At 43.6% G+C, this 20,088-nt stretch overlaps 1 protein-coding gene across 5 annotated transcripts in view; it reads right to left on the reverse strand.

The window, feature by feature from the left end:
- The window catches only part of USP34 (ubiquitin specific peptidase 34), a 206,754-nt gene that overhangs the window by 162,895 nt on the left and 23,771 nt on the right, over window positions 1-20,088 (reverse strand). For all 5 annotated transcript variants that reach the window (XM_058667856.1, XM_058667855.1, XM_058667852.1 and 2 more), the window contains exon 2: window positions 2,732-2,819. Coding sequence is in view for 3 of the 5 variants with exons in the window: in XM_058667855.1 (XP_058523838.1) it covers window positions 2,732-2,819 (88 nt within the window). In the remaining 2 variants the exon portion in view is untranslated. The remainder of the gene's footprint in view (window positions 1-2,731; window positions 2,820-20,088) is intronic.

Genomic DNA, 20,088 nt, shown 5'->3' on the forward strand with positions numbered 1-20,088 from the left:
GCCCAGCATGAATGACATTCTAGTTGCTAAAGTCCTTGCTTTGCAACCTCCGTGATCTCCTAGGGGCACTGGTTTGGGTTCCAAATGCTCCAGTTCTTATCCAGCTCCCTGCTGTGACCTGAGAAAGCAGTCAAGGATGGCCCATAGCCTTGGGACTCTGCCCTCGCATGGAAGATCTAAAAGCAGCTCCTGGCTCCTGGCTTTGGATCAGCTCAGCTCTGGCTACTGCAGCCACTTGGGAAGTGAATCAGTGGATGTTAGACTTTTCTGTGTCTCCTCCTCTATGCATATCTGACTTTCCAATAAAAATAAATAAATCTTTTTTAAAAATACCTAATACAAGGATTAAGAATGTGCATTTGTAAATTTTTTTTTAAAAAAAAAGGGCTACAAAAAGGGAAAAATACAACTCCCATTCCAGTTCAACTATTAGTGATGATTTAATTTCTGTGGACTTTATTTAATGGTATATCCACAGATAACAGAAGTGTAGGTTTTTTCCTAATGTAACCTTTGCTACTTAGTTGTAGTTACAACAAATCTACGTGCAGGCATTTGGCTTGGTAGTAAACACATAACCTGAGAAGCCCCATCCTGTTTCAGAGTCTTGGTTCAAGTTTCAGCTCCTCCAACTTCCAATCTGCTTGTTTCCTACTAATATGCAACCCAAGAGGCAGCAGGTGACAGGCTATCAACAGGAGAAACCTGTACCGAATTCTAAACGCCAGGCTGGCCCTGCCCTAGCTACAGTAGACATCTGGGGAGTACGCCATCAGATGGCAGATTACTGCCTGATTCTTTACCATGTCTTTTGTCTCTGTCATTCTTTCTGCTTTTCATATAAAAAGAAAATGTGTAGATTATGTGACTGAGAGATGCCATTTTTCAGCAAAAACATTTCAATGTTAACTTTATACAGTTAACATAATATTATGAAATATCCATTCATCTAGACCACGAATAAGGACCCCTTTCTCTTTCAAGGGGTGTTTAAAAATTTGTAATAACATTCATGGGCCACACAAAATCATCAATGTAAAAATTTGCCTACTATAAACTTACTGAGTTTCAAGTTCTGCCTATGGACGCCTTTGAGAGATCAGACTAAATGACTTCTTAAGCTTTACCCAGCCTACAGTCTAGACTGTTTCCCAACCACAATTTACTCCATCTAGAACACTATCACAGTAACAATCCACTGCTTCATTAAGTGAAATTCAGGAAAAGAGAGGCTAGTAATGACAAAGCAGGTTTAAAGAATTAAAACCTACAAACTTATCTAAACAAAGAAAAAATCTTTAGAAAACATAAATACTGTAGAAACACTTGGAATAGAAGCATTCTGTTGGTGCCAACATCCAATCTGGGCGCCAGTTCATGTCCTGGCTACTCCACTTCTGATCCAGCTCCCGGTTTGTGTCCTGGGAAGGCAGTGGAGGATAGTCCAAAACTTTAGGACCCTGCACTTGCGTGGGAGACCTGACAGAAGCTCTCAGCTTCAGCTCAGCTCAGCTCTGGCCTTTGTGGCTGTTTGGGGAATGAACCAGCAGAGGAAAGATCACTTCAAACATTCATATCCATAAATATTTTAGGATGACTAAAATTAAAATTGGAAAGGCACATAAGTGAAAAGCATGATCAGCGATGATCTACTGTCATCACTTTCAGGGAAAGAAACTCACAAATCCTTTATATAATCTTTAGCTATATTAATAACAGATTCCTTAAGTTTTGTTCATAGTTTTAACATAGTATTATTTAAAAAAAAAACCTAATTATTGTTAAAATGAAGCAAACATCAATTTGCTTCACAATGTTTCCTACCACAGAATTTTTAAGATTTATTTATTTTTATTATAGAGGTAGAGGTATAGAGAGAAGAAACAGAAACAAAGATCTTACATCCTTTGCTTCTATTCCTAAAGGCTGCAACAGCCAGAGTGGAGCTGATCCAAAGCCAGGAGCCAGGAATCTCTGTCACAGCTCCTAAGGACTTGGGCCATCCTCCACAGCTTTCCCAGGTCACCAACAAAGAGCTATATTAGAAGTGGAGCAGCCAGGATATGAGCCCATGCACATATGGGATGACAGTCCCTGCAGGCAGAGAATTAGTCAACTGAGCCATGGCACTGGCCCACAACTACAGAAATTTTTATAAATGAATTAATTTTTTACAAACCTTTGGCAATGTGCTGAAAGTTCTTAACTCAAAATAATTATTTTTCACAATTCCATTCATTCCCAAATTGCTAATAAAAGAGGAACAAATTTTTATGTTGATATTTTAAAAATAGAACAATGATCAGCTTCTTCAGGAATGAGGAAAGAAGATTTATTAAAAACCAAACAATTGCTGTAGAGGTATTATGAATTCATTTGTGAGGCAGAGACAAAGAGCTCTGATAAAGTGGTTCACTTCCCCATAACACAAGCCAGGAACTAGAAACAATCAAGTTTTCACATGTGAGTAGCAAGAACCCAATTATTTAAGCATCATGGCTACCTCCCAGAGCCTCCACTAGCAGGCAGCTAGAATCAGGAACCGGAGGCTAGCACAGAAGCCAGATGCTCTGACAGGAGACACAGTAGACATCATAACCAATTTCAGCTGCTGGATGCGTCTAGCCCAAATACCAGCCCCTGACAAATTATCATCCAATGCTAAAAGTTTCTAATTCAACATCCCCAAAGCAAAATTTTACAACAAACAGCAGCAATATAAAATACATACCTCTGTGTCCAGGAATTGATATAAGCAAATATTTTGAGAGTATGTTCCTTTCTGAGCTGTAGTCCATCACCACCTTCTATATCTGATACTGAAATAAAGCAGAAAAAAAAAAAAGAATTCTGAAAATCATGAAAAATACAAAACCAATGTTAAAGCCAAACTTTAAAATCAAACTTTCACTTGCATGTCAGATATATCTTCTGTGGTGAAAGCAAAACAATCTTTGGTTTAATTACTGACCAAACTGAGATTAAGAACAGATTTTTCACAGATGGAATGAACATAGTTCACCAATTATTCTGGGATTATTCCTCAACTCCACATCCACACTCTGCTTTATGCTCTGTTATATTGACCCTAAAACCCACATTCTTCTTTCTAGTTTGTCGCTGTCCTGCAGCGATGGACTTGGTGCACGCTTGGACTACTGACTGATGATCAATAGCCAAAATTCATTAGGGGCAACAGACTTTATATGCTAAGGGTCATACAGGATTAGGGTAGAGATACTTAGTTCATCAACAGAACCATCAACTGTTTCTATGCCTTAGTTTGGAAGTCCTTTTGCCTTGTATATTACTTCCCACTCAACTGTTCTTATACAAAGATATCTCATCAGGTATACAAAACATAGCCATACAGTTGTTCTCATGCAAAGGATATCCAATCAGTTACAAACAAGACATCCATTCAGTTGTTTATCATACAAATATTGTCCCATCAACTGTAATCCTGTGCTGGCTGACTATGGTAGCTGACTAAGGTCACAATGTCCTCCTACACTAGTTGACTCTTAGGGCTGATAAGGAAGACTATGAGGCAACAAGTCGCCAAGGACTTGTGGCATGTTATCTCTGCTTCAACCTTCAATACTGTAGGCCTACTTGCAGCACACTCTTCTCAGGGTTACTTATAATCGTCAGATCTTTTTCAATACTGTAGGCCTACTTGCAGCACACTCTTCTCAGGGTTACTTATAATCGTCAGATCTTTTTCTGAAAACTCCTTTTTTCCTGTACAGGAATTGTCTCCCCCCCCCCCCCGCCAATAAGATGTTAGATCCCAAAAATACTGTCCTGTGTTTTGCCAATTTTAAGATCGGCTGTTTCTCAGTTATGACCACCTCTGGTTTTTCTTCATTCACTCTTTCCTTTCTAAATACCAAGCATACATAAAATCACTCCCCCTTATTAAACTCCTTATTCAGCTTTCTCACTGTATGCTGACATACTAGTATTTCACATATAACAGGCAGCACTATAAAATCAATCTAAAGCCAAAAACAAACTGTATAAGTATTAATTTGCTAATGATCCAATAAGTCATTCTACTACAAAACAATTAGGGCCCACACTGAGGTGTAGTGGGTAAAGCCATACCAGCATCCCATATTAGTATCAGCTCAAGTCCTAGTCGCTCCATTTCTGATCCAGCTTCCCGTTAATGCCTCTGGGAAAACAGTGGAAAACAGCCCAGGTGACTGGACCCCTGCACCTAAATGGGAGACCCAAAGGAATCTCCTGGCTTTGAATTGTCCCAGCTCTGCTGATACAGCCATTTGCAGAGCCAACTATCAGATGAAGATCTCTGTCTCTCCTTTTTGCTGTCTTTAAAATAAATCAATCTTAAAAAAAAAAAAAGTTTACAGTGTTGGGATCAACACAATATTCCTGCAAATGTACACAAAGAAGGGGTCTACACTGTGACCTAGCAGATGTTGCTGCTGCCTGCAAATCCTGCATCCCTAATGGGCGTCTGTTCCAACTTTCAGTCAGGCTCCATGATAATGTGCCTGGGAAAGCAGTGGAAGATGGCTCAATTGTTTGGGCCCCTTCATCCAAGTGGGAGATCCAAACAAAGCTCCTGACATCAGAGAGTGAACCAGGGGACAGAAGAACTCTGTCTCTATGCCTTTTTAATAAAAATAAACCTTAAAAAAGAAAAGGTACTGGGCCCGGTGCCATGGCCTAGCAGCTTAAGTCCTTGCCTAGAACGCCCCGGGATCCCATATGGGCACCGGTTCTGATCCCGGCAGCTCCACTTCCCATCCAGCTCCCTGCTTGTGGCCTGGGAAAGCAGTCGAGGATGGCCCAAAGCTTTGGGACCCTGCACCCATATGGGAGACCTGGAGGAAGTTCCTGGTTCCCAGCTTTGGATCAGCGCAGCACCGGCCCGTTGCGGCTCACTTGGGGAGTGAATCATTGGACGGAAGATCTTACTCTGTCTCTCCTCCTCTCTGTATATCTGACTTTGTAATAAAAATTAAAAAATCTTAAAAAAAAGAGAAGGTAAAGAAAATATTCTGGGCTTTGCAGGACATACAGTCTTTGTCACAACTATGCAACTATGCAACTCTCCCAGGGTATTATGAAACCAGTTGCAGATAAAAGGGCATAACCATGTTAAAATAAACAACTGTTTAGATATGACTCACAGGATAAGAATAAAAGCAAACATTATCCAACATTTAACTCTTCACTGTGTCCAGAAGTCATCATTTACATATTTATAATTTTTTATTTTATTATTATTATTATTATTATCTTATGATACAATTCCATATATACAGGGGTAGGGCGGAAGCACAAGTCAAAACAAAAAAGATGTATTTCTATACACTAACAATGAACGAATTGAAAAACAAACTAACAGACCTAGAGTTGTGGCACAGCACGTTAAGATACTGCCTGCAACAGGGAACATCTCAAGAGCTAGTTCCATATCCAGCTTTTCTACCACCAATGCAGCACTATGGTAGTGTTTATGGGAAAGCATCAGAGGACAGCCCAAACGCTTGGATCATTGTATGTACATGGGATGAAGCTCAAGGATCCTGATTTAGACCAACCCGGCCCATGTCATTACCACCAACTAAGGAGCAAACCAGAGGCAGCTTGCTCTCTTTCTTTGCCTTTCAAATAAACCGGGGGAAAAAAAGCTTAAAGAAAAATTAGGGCTTGGCGCAGTACCAAAGTGGCTAAAGTTCCTGCCTTGTATGTACCAGGATCCCATTTGGATGTCAGTTCATGTCCCGGCAGCCCTGCTTCCCATCCAACTCCATGTTTGTGGCCTGGGAAAGCAGTGGAGGATGGCCCAAAGCCTTTGGACCCTGCAATCATGTGGGAGACCCGGAAGAATCTCCTGGCTTCTGACTTCATCGGCTCAGTTCCAGCTCTTGTGGCCACTTGGGGAATGAACCAGCAGATGAAGGAACTTTCTCTCCGTAAATGTGCCCAATAAAAAAAAAAATTTTTTTTAAAAAGGAAAAATTAACAGGCCCTTAACACTAAAATCTATAAGATGTTGCTGGAATACATTTTAAAAGATGTGAATAGAAGGAACCCCATGAAAATGGGTTGAAAAACTAACTTTTCCTAAATGTCAACACTATCCAAAGTGATCGACAAACCAGTCAATGAAACCCCTATTTAAATCTCAAATTCTGGGCCCAGCGCTGTGGCCTAGCAGCTAAAGTCCTGGCCTTGAAAGCACCAGGATCCCATATGGGCACCGATTCTGATCCCAGCAGCTCCACTTCCCATCCAGCTCCCTGCTTGTGGCCTGGGAAAGCAGTCGAGGATGGCCCAATGCTTTGGGACACTGCACCCATATGGGAGACCTGAAGGAAGCTCCCGGCTCCTCGCTTCGGACTGGCTCAGCACCGGCTATTGCAGCTCACTTGGGGAGTGAATGATTAGGCGGAAGATCTTCCTCTCTGTCTCTCCTCCTTTCTGTATATCTGACTTAGTAATGAAACTAAATAAATCTCATTTTCTTTGTAGAACATAAAAATTCTCTCTAAAATTTACATGGACTTTCAAGGAACCTGAAAGAGTCAAAGCAATTTTAAACAAGATGAAGTTGGAGGACTGTTACTTCCTAATTTCAAAATGTACTTAACAAAACTGTAATGAGATATGTCAAACCCATTAAAAAGCTCCCATGAAAAACAAAACAAAAAAAAATAGCCAGTAAGGATATAGACAAATGAGATTTCTTGACCACTATATTGATGGAAATACAAAATACATTGTAGAAAATAATACAAAGGTACCCTCCCAAAAACAACAATTACAATTACTAGCCAATACTCCCACTTCTGGTTATGTGTGTTGAAAAGAACTGAAAGCATAATCTTGAATAGTTTTTTGTAAACCCAATGTAAATTCAATGGCTGCACTGTTACAAAAGCCAACAGCTGAAGGCAACCTAAATGCCCATCAACAGAAACAGAAACCAGTTTGTGCTCTCACTGTGAAACATTACTCGCATTAACAAGGAAGAAAACCTTGTCACATGCCACAATATGGATGAACTCTGAGAGCATTATAATTAAAGTCAATCACACAGACTCATATGATTCCACCATCATGATAATCTAAAATAGCCAAACTCACAGCAAAGAATGGACTCCTGCTAGAAGCTGTAGCAGGCAAACGGGAAGCTACTTCAGGGATTAAGCATCAGTTTTTGCGAAATCAAGTTCTAGGTCTACTGCACAATGTGAATATTCTTAACATAATTAAAATGTACAATTAAAAATGGGTAAGACAGGGGCCTGAAATGCTGGATTCCCATACGGGAATCGGCTACTCTATTTCTGATCCAACACCATGCTAACGGCCTGGGAAAAGCAAAGGAAGATGGTTCAAGTATCTGCAGACATGCAAATGACATGGAAGCCCTAGTTGAACACCTGACTCTTGGAATGAGCCAGGCTCAGCCTTCACCACTACAAGCAATTGGGGAGTGAACAACTAGATGGGAGATCTTTCCCTCTTTTTGTAACTCTTCCAAATAAATAAATAATCGTTAAAAAAAAAAATTAATCGTGTGATGCAGCACTGTTGGCCCTGGCACTAAGCCTCAATTGTCTCAACCCTCACAATGCAAGCACTGGGGTTGCATACGGTTGCTAGTTAAGTGTTCCGGCTGCTCTACCACCCATGCAATTCCCTGCTTATAGCCCAGGAAAGCAGCGAAGAACATTCGGAGGCCTTGGAACCCTGTGCCTGTATGGGAGACCCAGAAGAGGCTCCTGGCTTTGGAACAGCCCAGCTGCAACAGTTGAGGAATTTGGGGACTGAATCGACGGATACAGTGTATCTCTCTTTCTCTCTCTCTCTCTCTCTCTCTCTCTCTCCTCTTTGCATATATCTGCCTTTCTAATAACATATCTTTAAAAAAAAAGATTTTATTTATATAAAATCAGCCAGAGCTTGGTCAATCCAAAGCCAGGAGCTCTATCTGGGTCTCCCAAGTGGGCGCAAGGTTCTATACCCTTGGGCCATCCTCCACTGCTTTCCCAGGCCACAAGCTGGGAGATGGATGGGAAGTGGAGCAGCTGGAACACAAACTGGCACCCATTTGAATGCCAGTGCGTGCAAGGCGAGTCATGGATTGGGCGGCCCCCAAAAGACAACTAAAGAACCAACTACACAACGGTGAACCTCTTCAGAAAGGTATTATAAATTTGGGTGAACTATTATCAAACTTTTAAGACAGAGGATGGCTTAACTGGCTAATCCCCCCAACGTAAGCACCAGGATTCCATTTGGGTGCTGGTTTGTATCCCCAGATGCTCCACTTCCTATCCAGCTCCCTGCTTATGGAAAGTCAAGGGAGCAAGGTCCAAAGCCTTGGGACACTGCAGCTGCAAGGGAGTCTCAAAAGAAGCTCCTGACTTGGAATCAGCTCATATATGCTCAACTGATTTACAAGGATTTTAAGTCATCCCAAGACATTGATTCTACTTATGTTAAGAAAATAGAAATGGGCCCGGCGGCGTGGCCTAGAGGCTAAAGTCCTCGCCTTAAAAGCCATATGGGCGCTGGTTCTAATCCCGGCAGCTCCACTTCCCATCCAGCTCCCTGCTTGTGGCCTGGGAAAGCAGTCAAGGACGGCCCAAGGCTTTGGGACCCTGCACCCGCGTGGGAGACCCGGAAGAGGTTCCAGGTCCCGGCATCGGATTGGCGCGCACCGGCCCGTTGCGGCTCACTTGCGGAGTGAAACATCGGATGGAAGATCTTCCTCTCTGTCTCTCCTCCTCTCTGTATATCCAGCTTTCCAATAATAATAAAATCTTTAAAAAACAAAAAAAGAAAAAGAAAATAGAAACAAATCCCTGCTTATAACATATACAAAAATTAACTCAAAGCACATTGAAGACCTAAATAATAGCAAACAAAAGAAATAAATTTTCCTGACTTTGGATTTCACAACAGAGCCACAGAAAAGACATCAAAAGCCCAAGCAGCAAAAGAAATGAATTACATTCATCCAATAGTAAAAACTCATGCTTCAACACTGTCAAGAAAAGGGCAGGATCTGTGGTTCAACAAGTTAAGCTGCTGCCTAACTGATCCTTTTTGGATGTAGCTCTCTGATTAAAGTACCTGAGAAAGCAGTGGATGATGATCCAAGTACTTGGTCATTCCCTTGCCATCCTCATAGGAGATCCAGTCTTGGCATCGGCCTTGCAGAGCCTGTTACAGTGACCACTTGACAGACAGAAGATTCTGTCTCTCCCTGTCAACTCTCCCTTACAAATAAATAAATAAATCTTCATAAATAAATAAACAAATAAATAATAGGGTTAGCACTGTGGTGTAGCTGGTAAAGAGACTTTCTGACTGCTTCACTTCCAGTCCAGCTCCCTGCTAACATGACTGGGGCAACAGTCGAAGGTGGCCCAACTGCTTATTCCTGCAGAGGGTAAAAGCTTCTGGCTTTACAGCAGCCCAGCTACAATCTTTGAGGCCATTTGTGGAGTGAACTATTGGATGGAAGACCTGCCTCTCTCCCTCTCTAACCCTATCTTTCAAATAAATAAGTCAATCTTTTTTAAAAAATTAAGGACTAGCATAGTAACACACCAGGTTAGACTGCCACCTGTGACTGTCATCACCTGAGCTCCAGTTCATCCCCTGATTGCTGCACATCCAAACCAGCTCCCTGCTGATGCATCTGGGAAAACAGTGCAAAATGGCCCAAGTGCTCAGGCCTCTGCCACCCATGTGGGAGACCCAGATGGAGTTAACAGCTTTTGGCTTGGGCCTGGCCCAGTCCCAGCAGTTGTGGCCATTTGGGGCATGAACTAGCAGATGGAAGATCTTATAACTGCCTTTTCAATAAATCTATAAAAAATCAATTTCAAATGAGTAACATTTTTCACAATCCATACAATTTGGAAAAGTTTTTGTTTTTGCCTTTTTGAAAGGCAGAGCTAGAGTGAGGGTGACAGACTGAGAGGTCTTCCATCTACTGGTTAACTCTCCCAAATGGCTCAACAATTTGAGCCATCTTCCACTGCTTTCTCAGGTACATCAGCAAGGAGCTGAATTGGAAGTGGATCAACTGGGACCTCAATCAGTGCTACTTTACATTGCCACAACGCCAACTTAAGACAGAAGATTTAATTCCACATCTGAACTCAGGGTGGAAAAACACCTTTATACATAACCAGAAATTACTTGCTATTAAAACTCAAGAACAGGAGTGGTGCAGTGCTCGCTTACAATTCTTTCATTTGCTCCCTTCTCAATCACAAAGCTTTCAGTTAATACAGAATCTGGAAGTCAGTATGTGACAGCCCCAAGTACTTGCTTCTTGTTACCCACTTGAGAAAACTGAATTGAGTTAGTGGCGCCTGGCTTCAGGCGCAGGTGTTTCAGGAGTGAAGCACACGATGAGTTCTCTCTCAAGTAATTAAAACTCTCAAGAACTAAGGAAATGGTTATGAGAAGATGTCAGTTGAGACTGCCAAAGTCAACTTCCCAACTTTAGCTGAAGCACTGTCTACACAACTCTTTCTCTACATCTAACTGTGTTTCTGTATATGTCTCTGTCTCTCTGTACCAACTCCCCAACCTCTGACTCTGTCTCAAAAAAAGGGGGGCAGCCTGGGTGGGCGAATGGGAGCTTCCGCCCTACCAGCCACATGTAGTTCCAGCTGGTGGGGGTGGGAGGATCCTCCCAAGTGGGGAATTTCAGCCCAGCAGCTGCTTAACTGCAGCTGACGCCATCCTGGGTCAAGCAGCCAGGGTTGGGTGCCAATATCACCAGGTGAAGCCCTCTGGCTATCTGGCGATGAGCTTTGGGATTTTGGGGTGTATAAGTAGCCTTGTGGCTCGCATAGGTGCGGGCATATAGGAACCTGAGTTTATGTTCAATGGTGAATGATGTCCAAGGGACTTCCATGGACATTACCACTATTCTAGCAGATAAGCAAGAGTGCTGAAACTGGGCTGTTTGGAAGGGAAATGGGAGGACCTTTAAGGGTAAGATCAAAGCACTAGTTCACGTAGGAGGCCTAAGCTGGAGCAGCTGAAATCGGCTATCACCAATTATCACCCCCAGGCATATACTAAGGCTGGAATGGGTGCCCTCCTGGTAGAGACTCAGAACAGGGAACGGGCAATGTGTGGCTGGACCATGACACTGAGCAGCACATGAGTGAATCAGCACCACAGTTAGAATTTGTGAGGCTGTATGAGTTCTCACTCCTCTAGAACAACAACTGGCATGCACAATAGCTATGGCTAGGAACAGGGCTGGCTGAGGTACTAATGGGATGCTTCAGCTGGGTTTGGGTTCCCACTGGTGAGCACAGAGCTAGAATGGGGAAAGCTGGGTGGACTAGACATAGTTGCAAGTCTGCCTCAGCATGGGTGTGAACTGGGTCTGGGGAGAGCCAGCATGGGTGTAAAACCGGCTGGGCTAGGTCTCAGCACCTGCTGAACCACATGAGAGCTGTGTCTGGGTGTGGAGCAGGTATGCATCCAACAGTGACAACCAGAATGGTTGTGGGCTGGTTGAGCAAGGCCACTGTTCCTGCAGGGACAAGAGGTAGACAAAGTCTACCTGGGCCAAACATCCACCAGTGTGTGCAACATCTGCTACTGGGAGACCTGATAGAGGAGCTTGGAAAACTCCTTTGTCAGAACACAGTCCTTGCAGATGAACATAACAACACAGGCAAGGAGCAGCTCAGACCAGGTCAGGTTACAGTAACAGCAGCATACATGTGAGTCAGGTCTGGGAGCAGGCCAGGCTGCGCCAGTTCCTAACATCCACTGACAGATCTGAGCACCAGGATGGGATGCAGCAGGGGCTGGGTCAGGCCACAACACCAGCCAGTTCACATCAGGGCTGGGAATGGAGGTTGGTTGGGCATGGTTGGGCTGCAGAACCCACCAGCAAGAGCTGGAACTGGGGGCAGGCTGGACTGAGCTAGGCTGCAGCACCCACTGGTGAGGTGAGTCATAACAGTTAGGGGAAGGTGTGTGCTGGGTCCATGATCTCCGGGGGTGGGGGGTCTGGCAGAGCCCAGGTTGCCTGGCAAGGGTGCTTGGCCCACCTGCAAGATGTGTGCCAGGTCTGTGAGCCCCAGGGGTAGGGGATCCAACAGGGCCTGGGTTGACTAGCCCGGGTCCTTGACTCACTTGTAAGATTTGAGTCCCAGGGCCAGGGGGTCAAACAGGGCCCAGGTCACCAGGCATGGGTCCGTGGCCCTTCCGCATCATGGGTGCTAGGTCTGTGAGTTCCAGGGACAGAATGTCTGGCAGGGCCTGGATTCCCTGGCCTAGGTCCACAGCCCACCTGCGTTGTGCCTGCTGGGTCCGTGATCCTTAGGGGTGGGGATGCAGGTGGGGTTCGGGTTTGCCTGGCCTGGGTCCTTGCCTGCGTGTGACGGGAGATGGGTCTGTGAGCCCTGGGGGTTGCGGGGGGGAGGGGTCCAGCATGGCCTGGGTCTCCTGGCCTGAGTCCTTGGCCTGCCTGCAAGATGGGTGCTAGGTCTAACAACCCCAGGGTTAGGGGTCCGGCAGGGCCTGGGTTTCCTTGCTCATGTCCCTGGTCCACCTTCACTGTGGGTACCAGACCTGCGAGCCTCAGGGGTGGCAGGTCTGGTGGGAACAGGTCACCTGGCCTGGGTTCTTGGTCGGTCTGTAGAGGGAGGGGGTGGCTGGGTCTGTGAGCAAGTGGGTAGGGAAGAACTGGAGGTCCAGTGAGGCCTAGGTCACCTAGCCCAGGTCCTTGGCCCGCCTGCATGGTGGGGACAGTGACCACAAGCACTGGGAGTCAGGGTTCCGGTGGGGCCTGCATCGCCTGGCTGGGTCCTTGGCCTGCCTGCACAGTGGGTGCCAGATCTGTGAGCCCCTGGGAGAGGAGGGTCTGGTGGGCCCCAGGTTGCCAAACCCGGGTCCTTGGCCTACTTGAGTGGTGGGGGCAGTTCTATGAGCCCTGGGGGTTCAAAGTCCAGCAGGGCCCTGGTCGCCTGGCTCAGGTCCTTAGCCTACCTGTGCGGTAGGTGCCAGGTCTGTGAGCCTCAGGGATAGCAGGTCCAATAGGGCCCAAGTCTCCTAGGCCCAAGCAAGAACTGGTCCTCCTCAGTGGAAAAAATGGAGTAGTGGACAGCTAGCCCAGATCCACATGGAGGATATGACAGCCCACTGGAACTTACAAAGGCCATCTGGTACCATCTCAGAGGAAGGAGGACAGAACAAACTGGACAACTACCCTAGTCAAATGATGACGGCAAGTATCTGGGTGAATGGAAACTCTGAGGTCGACTATGTCAGCCAATGATATTGAAACGGTTACCTCAACCTTGGATCGGAGACATGGGCAACATTTCAGAACTACCGAAACCTCCTGGGCAGAACCCTCGGAATATGCACTACACTGAGACCCAGGTTTCATATAGAGTGGCCATTCTCCATCCCTGGGTTCTGGAGCAGTTGGGAAGCTGCGTATGGCTTTTCCGTTTATCCCTCCCCCTCCGCACCCACAGAAGGGAGAAACAGAAAATGGAAACCATGATCATACCCATTTTTCCCTAACCTTTGAAACATCCCACTCTGATCAACTATGTTAACATCATCTAAAATTAAAAATAAATTTTAGGGAACGGCGCAGTGGCCTAGCAGCTAAAGTCCTCGCCAGGATCCCACAGGGGCACCGGTTCTAATCCCGGCAGCTCCACTTCCCATCCAGCTCCATGCTTGTGGCCTGGGAAAGTAATTGAAGACGGCCGAGGCCTTGGAACTTTGCACCCGTGTGGGAGACCCAGAAGAGCTCCTTGCTCCCGGGTTCAGATCAGCCCAGTACCAGCCACTGTGGTCACTTGGGAGTGAATCATCGGACAGAAGATCTTCCTCTCTGTCTCTCCCTCTCTGTATATCTGACTTTGCGATAAAAATAAAATAAATCTTTAACAAAAATAACAATAAATTTTAATTAATTTTTTTAAAAAATGTTTGAATCAAACATCAATCCAAATACAAGAGTCTCTGCAGGAACAAAACAGGTTAAGAGAGCAACTACACCCTTTTTTCTCTTCCACATAGAAATTGAACAACAGAGTAATTGAACTACACATACACAAATCACACACTGTCATATGCTGCTATAGGGCTATACAATTACCTTTGAAGATGGTACTTGGCAACCAAAAATCCTTTAAAAAAAAATATGTACCTCTTGCCCCAAAACATTATCCAAATTTGTTTAATTTGTTCAAGTAGGAAAATATTCATTGAATATAAATTATATTCTGAAATACAAAGGATACAAACAGTAGGCAAATCTGAACTCAATTTTTCATAGTCAGGAAAAATAGAAATACACACCAAAATTTTAACAATGAGATTACAGATGTTTAAAGTTTAAAAAAGCATTGATTCATGTAAAAAAAAAACTACAGAAAAAATTCATCTGTTTTGGATAAAATGACAATAATGATCTGTGGCAATACAGTTTTTTGCTACAAGCAGAAGCCAAAAGTCAAACGCCTGAGAAAAAGTTACAAGAATAAAAAGAGAAGCAAGGTCCTTAGAAAAAGCACACAGAAATATAATAGAAAGGTAGGCACTTGGTCTAGCACTGAAACCATTGATTAGGAGCCCTGTATCCATACTGGAGTACCTGGATTAGATTCAGAGCTGCAACTCCAGACGCCAGCCTCTGCTAGCAAAAATCTTGGGAACTAGTGTTGATGGCTCAAGCTAATGAGGTTCCTGCCACCCAGCTGGGAGACACGGGTTGAATTCTGGGCTCCTGGTTTTGGCTGTCCCAGCCCAAGTCATCGTGAGCATTTGGGGAGTGAACCAGACAAGAGGTTTCTCTCTCTGCCTCTCAAGCTTTGTAATAAAAGTAGATAAAATTATTTCTGAAGTTTCAAAAAAAAAATCAAAGCTATCACTATTGTCACTACAAAACTGTTCATTGAAGTAACCATATACCCAATCACTAAAAAACTGTGGGTAGCAGTAAGTGTTGTGGCATAGTAAAGTCAAAGCAAAGCAACATCAGCATCTCATGTGGGTGCTAGTTCATGCCTGGGCTGTTCCACTCCCAATCCAGTTCCTTGCTAATGAGCTTGGAAAAGCAGCAAAGACAAGCCAAGTGCTTGGACCCCTGCCACCTACGTGAGAGACCCTGACAGAGCTGCTGGCTTTAGCCTGGCCCAGCCCCAGCCTCTGTGGTCAGCTGGGGAATGAATCAGCAGATGGAAGACAGCTATCATCTCCCTCTCCCCTTTAACTCATCCAAATATGCAAACTTTTTTTAAAAATAGATTTATTTATGTTAAATTTAAGAGTTACACGGAAGAAACACAGATCTTTCATCCACTGGTTTTCTCCCCAAACAAATGGCCACAATAGCCAGAGCTGGGCCAGCACAAAGCTGAAAACCAGAAGCTTCTTTCAGGTCTTCCATGTGGGTGCAAGACACCAAGCATTGGAGCCATCTTTAGCTGCTTTCCCAGACCCATTAGCAGATTGGATTGGAAGCAGAGCAGCCAAGTGTCAAACCAACACCCAAATGGAATGCCAGCAATGCAGTGGTTTTTGCATTATACCAACACAGGCACCCAAATAAATCTTAAGGGGAAAAAAAGAGGGGGAAGGGGAAGGAAATTGACACTGTGACATAACAGGTTAACTCACTGCTTGGTAAGTCCGAATCATGTATCAGGGTGATGATTCAAGCCTTGTATATTCTGCTTCTGATCTGAATTCCTATTAACATACCAAAGACAACTGAAGATAGTCCAAGTATGTGCACCCATGCACCACAAGGAGGGTCTGGCTCCTGGCTTAAGTCTGGCCCAGCCCTGGCTGTTGCAACTATCTGGAGAGTGCATCAGTATAGATGATCTCTCACTGTCCCTCCCTCTATCTGCAACTCTTTCAAGTAAACACATCATTTAAGAAAAAAGAGACACCCCCCCCAAAAAAAAATAAATAAAACAATTCATGGATTAAAAGCAAACCACAGCTAAAGTCAGCACACATCTGTCTGACTGATCCTGTTTGTTCTTGTAACAGACTCTTAAGCTTGTTCTGAGTGTACTCAGATTTTTAATTCATCCATATTAACATCAAGAACTATTCAAAGAAAAAATGCTTCAGAAAGTTTAAAAATCAACACAGTACATTTTTATAAAAAGTGATAGTGTCAAGATGCCATAAAAGCACCCAAATATCCAAAAACAGAGAAAAGGAAAACCTCCACATCCAGTCTGTCTCTACTCTCACTCCTATTACCCACCCTACAGTGAACTTAAGACATTAAGACATTTTGGCAAGCAACAATCGACCTTAGTAGGTGTGGGCAATATGAAATACGGCAATCGGATGGCTGCAATCACAGAACTGACAGTTTCACAAAGCAAAGGCATTTAAGAAGTAAATACAGAAATATATAATTCTGCACTATGACAAGCACTACACGAAGGAAAAGAACCAGAACTAATATAAACTGTGTGTTCAGGAAAGGCATCTCTAAAGGGGAAGGGTACAGGGAGAGGAAATCCACATTGATGTGCAAACTCAAGCGCTTAATATGCAGAAGGCATAAAGGTTCAACAGAGAACACCATAAAAAAGCAAAAGCAAACTAAAGCATGAGATTAAAAGATGGAATGCAATGCAGAACCTCTCAAATCACAGAAAACCATTTTTATGCTCTCAATTTCCAACAAATATTCCAATCATATCCAAAGTCAAATTCAATCTTCCATTTTCCATGACACTCTTCCTGATTTACCTTAGAATTATTCCTTCCTACTCACAGGATGTGGTTAAGAACTTGCAGTTTTTGGGCCTGGCGCCATGGCCTAGCAGCTAAAGTCCTCAACTTGAACAGGCTGGGATCCCATGTGGGCGTCAGTTCTAATCCTGGCAGCTCCACTTCCCATCCAGCTCCCTGCTTGTGGCCTGGGAAGGCAGTTGAGGACGGCCCAATGCTTTGGGACCCTGCACCCGCATGGGAGACCCAGAAGAGGTTCCAGTTTCCTGGCTTCGGATCGGCGCAGTACCGGCCGTTGCAGTTCACTTGGGGAGTGAATCATTGGACAGAAGATCTTCCTCTCTCTCTTCTCTGTGTATCTGACTTTATAATAAAAAAAATAAAATAAATCTTAAAAAAAAAAAAGAACTTGCAGTTTTTAACATATTGGTTACTCAATACCATGTCAATTAATTCCATAATGTTGTAAATTTATGCTGATGTTATGTTGTGGCTTTTAATTGATCGGGATGATATTCTGCCAGCTCTGCTTTCAGACCAGAGATGGTCTCCCCAAGAAACTGTTGAATTGATCTGGACAATAAGATGCTGGACTCTATGCTTGCAATGAAAGAATCTAGACTGAATTTGAACTGTAATACTGCAACAAGGTGGAGGAATCCACCATGGGGGGAGGGTATGGGGAGGGGTTGGAGGAATTCCAGAGCCTGTGAGACAGTGTCACATAATGTAATGTAATCAATAAAAAATAACATTTAAAAAATCACTTCTTCCAAACTGCCTTTAAAAGCTGAACAGTTGGACCCGGCGCCGTGGCCTAGAGGCTAAAGTCCTCGCCTTGAACACCCCGGGATCCCATATGGGCGCCGGTTCTAATCACGGCAGCCCCACTTCCCATCCAGCTCCCTGCCTGCGGCCTGGGAAAGCAGCTGACATCCCAAGGCCATGGGACCCTTCATCAACATAGTAGAGTTAGAAGAGGCTCCTGGCTTTGGAGCGGCACACTACAGCTGTTGCAGCCACTTGGAGAGTGACTCAATGCACAGAAAATCTTCTCTGTCTTCCTCTCTTTATATCTAACTTCCTAATAAAAATAAATCTTAAACAAAAAAGGTATACGACATCACAGTTCTCAAGTAATTACAAAGATAGTTTTTGAATTACTTTACGATGATGCCAAAATAATACATACTGACTAGAAATTGTGCCTAGGATTTTGAATTTTCATCTTTTTCCAGATTAGCAATAGGAAGAACGATCCTCTCGCGATAGGTGTAGCAGCAGGAGCTCCATGAGGACATCCCATATTCTACAGGGCCTGGGTTGCTACTGTGCATGGTGTTCAGCAGGACGGGTACAGCATTGAATTTTCAATTTTTATACACTACACATGACAACGCATCTGTCAGAACATAACCCCACCATAAACCAAGAAATATCTGTGTTAGCACTGTTATATATAGTTTCCCACAGTAGTCCAACTATACAAATTCGATACGTTTTGTTTTGAGCATCCACATAATATCTATAGTTCCCAAGCTTCTCTCCAAGCAACTACATCCTTTTCTCCAAAAGAAATTCTATATAACTTTGATTTATAAGCCGCAAAAAGTGAGTTTTTGAGACAAGAGGTTCCAAATATCCCAGAAGCCTTGAAAAATAGTTATTTCTACCATAATGAACAGTTAATAAGCCACAATCATTGACAATAATCTTGAAAAGGACAAATAAGCTTGCCACCAGTTATATCCCTGCACACTCACAAAAAATATTTTTTGCATCTTTTTAATCAGATTTACATGTTGCAATCATAATCTGACATCTATAATAGCAGTTTTATGTTTTATCACATTAGCTTCTAGATTAAAGAACATTGTTATGGTTAACTTAAGTTCTTTGTTAATGCCATGCCTTTCATGGCTCCTAAGCAATTACTTGTCACTTAATGGAATATTTCTTTTCGCTCCCATAAGACAAAGAGTCTTAATTCCCTAACAGAATATATGCCAAACTTCACAATCACATGCAACCATGAAATCCATCATCTTTACTGGATGTAATCTACATAGATTTGGAGATTTAAGTTTGAAAAACATTATTAATCTGTCATTACAAGGCTAAACATGCTTTACCAGATATGTTTGTGAAGTGTTTCAGATTTCACCATTGGTTAGAATTTGGAAGCCTATACTTTCAGGGGTCATTCCTATAGTTGTCACCATTGGTTAGAATTTGGGATATTTCAAACAGACATTATCAGGTATCTCAAAAAACTTCAGACTTTAAAGCATTTTAGGTTTTCAAATTAGGGATCATCAATCTGTACTTCTTCATCAATCTGGAGGTCATATTGCCTTTTAATATATTAGGTATCTTATCTATTTAAGGACTCTCCCCCCAAAAGGGGGGAAAAGAAGATACCATGAGAGAAAAACAACATTCTGTTAACCAAATGTTAGTACATCACACTCCACCCAGGCACTGGGGCCATTGTCCCTTCATCTTCTTAATTTGATTACAACTTCAAAATCCTTCCTTCAAGCATTTTTCCTTATTTTTTCTTGCTTTTTTTTTTTTTCTAATTGTAAAGTCAGATTTACGGAGAGAGGAGAGACAGAGACAGATAATCCATCTGCTGATTCACTCCCCAAGTGACTGCAATGGCCAGAGCTACGCTGATTCTAACCCAGGAGCCCAGAGCCTCTTCCAAGTCTCCCATGTATGTGCAAGGTCCAAAGGTTTTGGGCCATCTTCGAATGTGTTACCAGGACACAAGCAGGGAGCTGGATGGGAAGTGGGACCATGAGAATTGGAACCAGCGCCCATATGCGATCCTGGCACGTGTAAGACAAGGACTTCAGCTGCTAGGATACCGCGCTGGGCCCCAGCACTTTCCCAAGTCTCATTTTATTCTGGTATTTAGCATGAACCCTTCTTATCTGTCTACATTCATTTGCAGTTACAGAGCCATTTTTTAAAATAATTATTTTAAAGTCATAGTTCTTGGGGTAAAGGAAGATGGAAAGGGGAAGACAGGGAGGTCTCAATCTCCGATTTGCTGGGTCCCTTCCCAACTGATTACCAAGCTAGGGCTGGGCCAGGCCAAATCAAGGAGCCTCTATAAGGTCTTCAATGTAGGCAGCAGGGGACCAAGCATTTCAACCATATTCCACTGCTTTTCCCAGGCCATTAGCAAGGAGCTGGATGGGAAGTGGAACATCCAGAACACAAACATGAGATGCTGGCATACAAGGCAGCAGTTTAACTCACTACACCACAGAGACAATCTTAATAAAGAGACTACAGTGCATGGGTCTAAACCAA

This window comes from Ochotona princeps, chromosome 8 (assembly GCF_030435755.1).
Source record: "Ochotona princeps isolate mOchPri1 chromosome 8, mOchPri1.hap1, whole genome shotgun sequence".
Lineage (NCBI taxonomy): Eukaryota > Metazoa > Chordata > Mammalia > Lagomorpha > Ochotonidae > Ochotona > Ochotona princeps.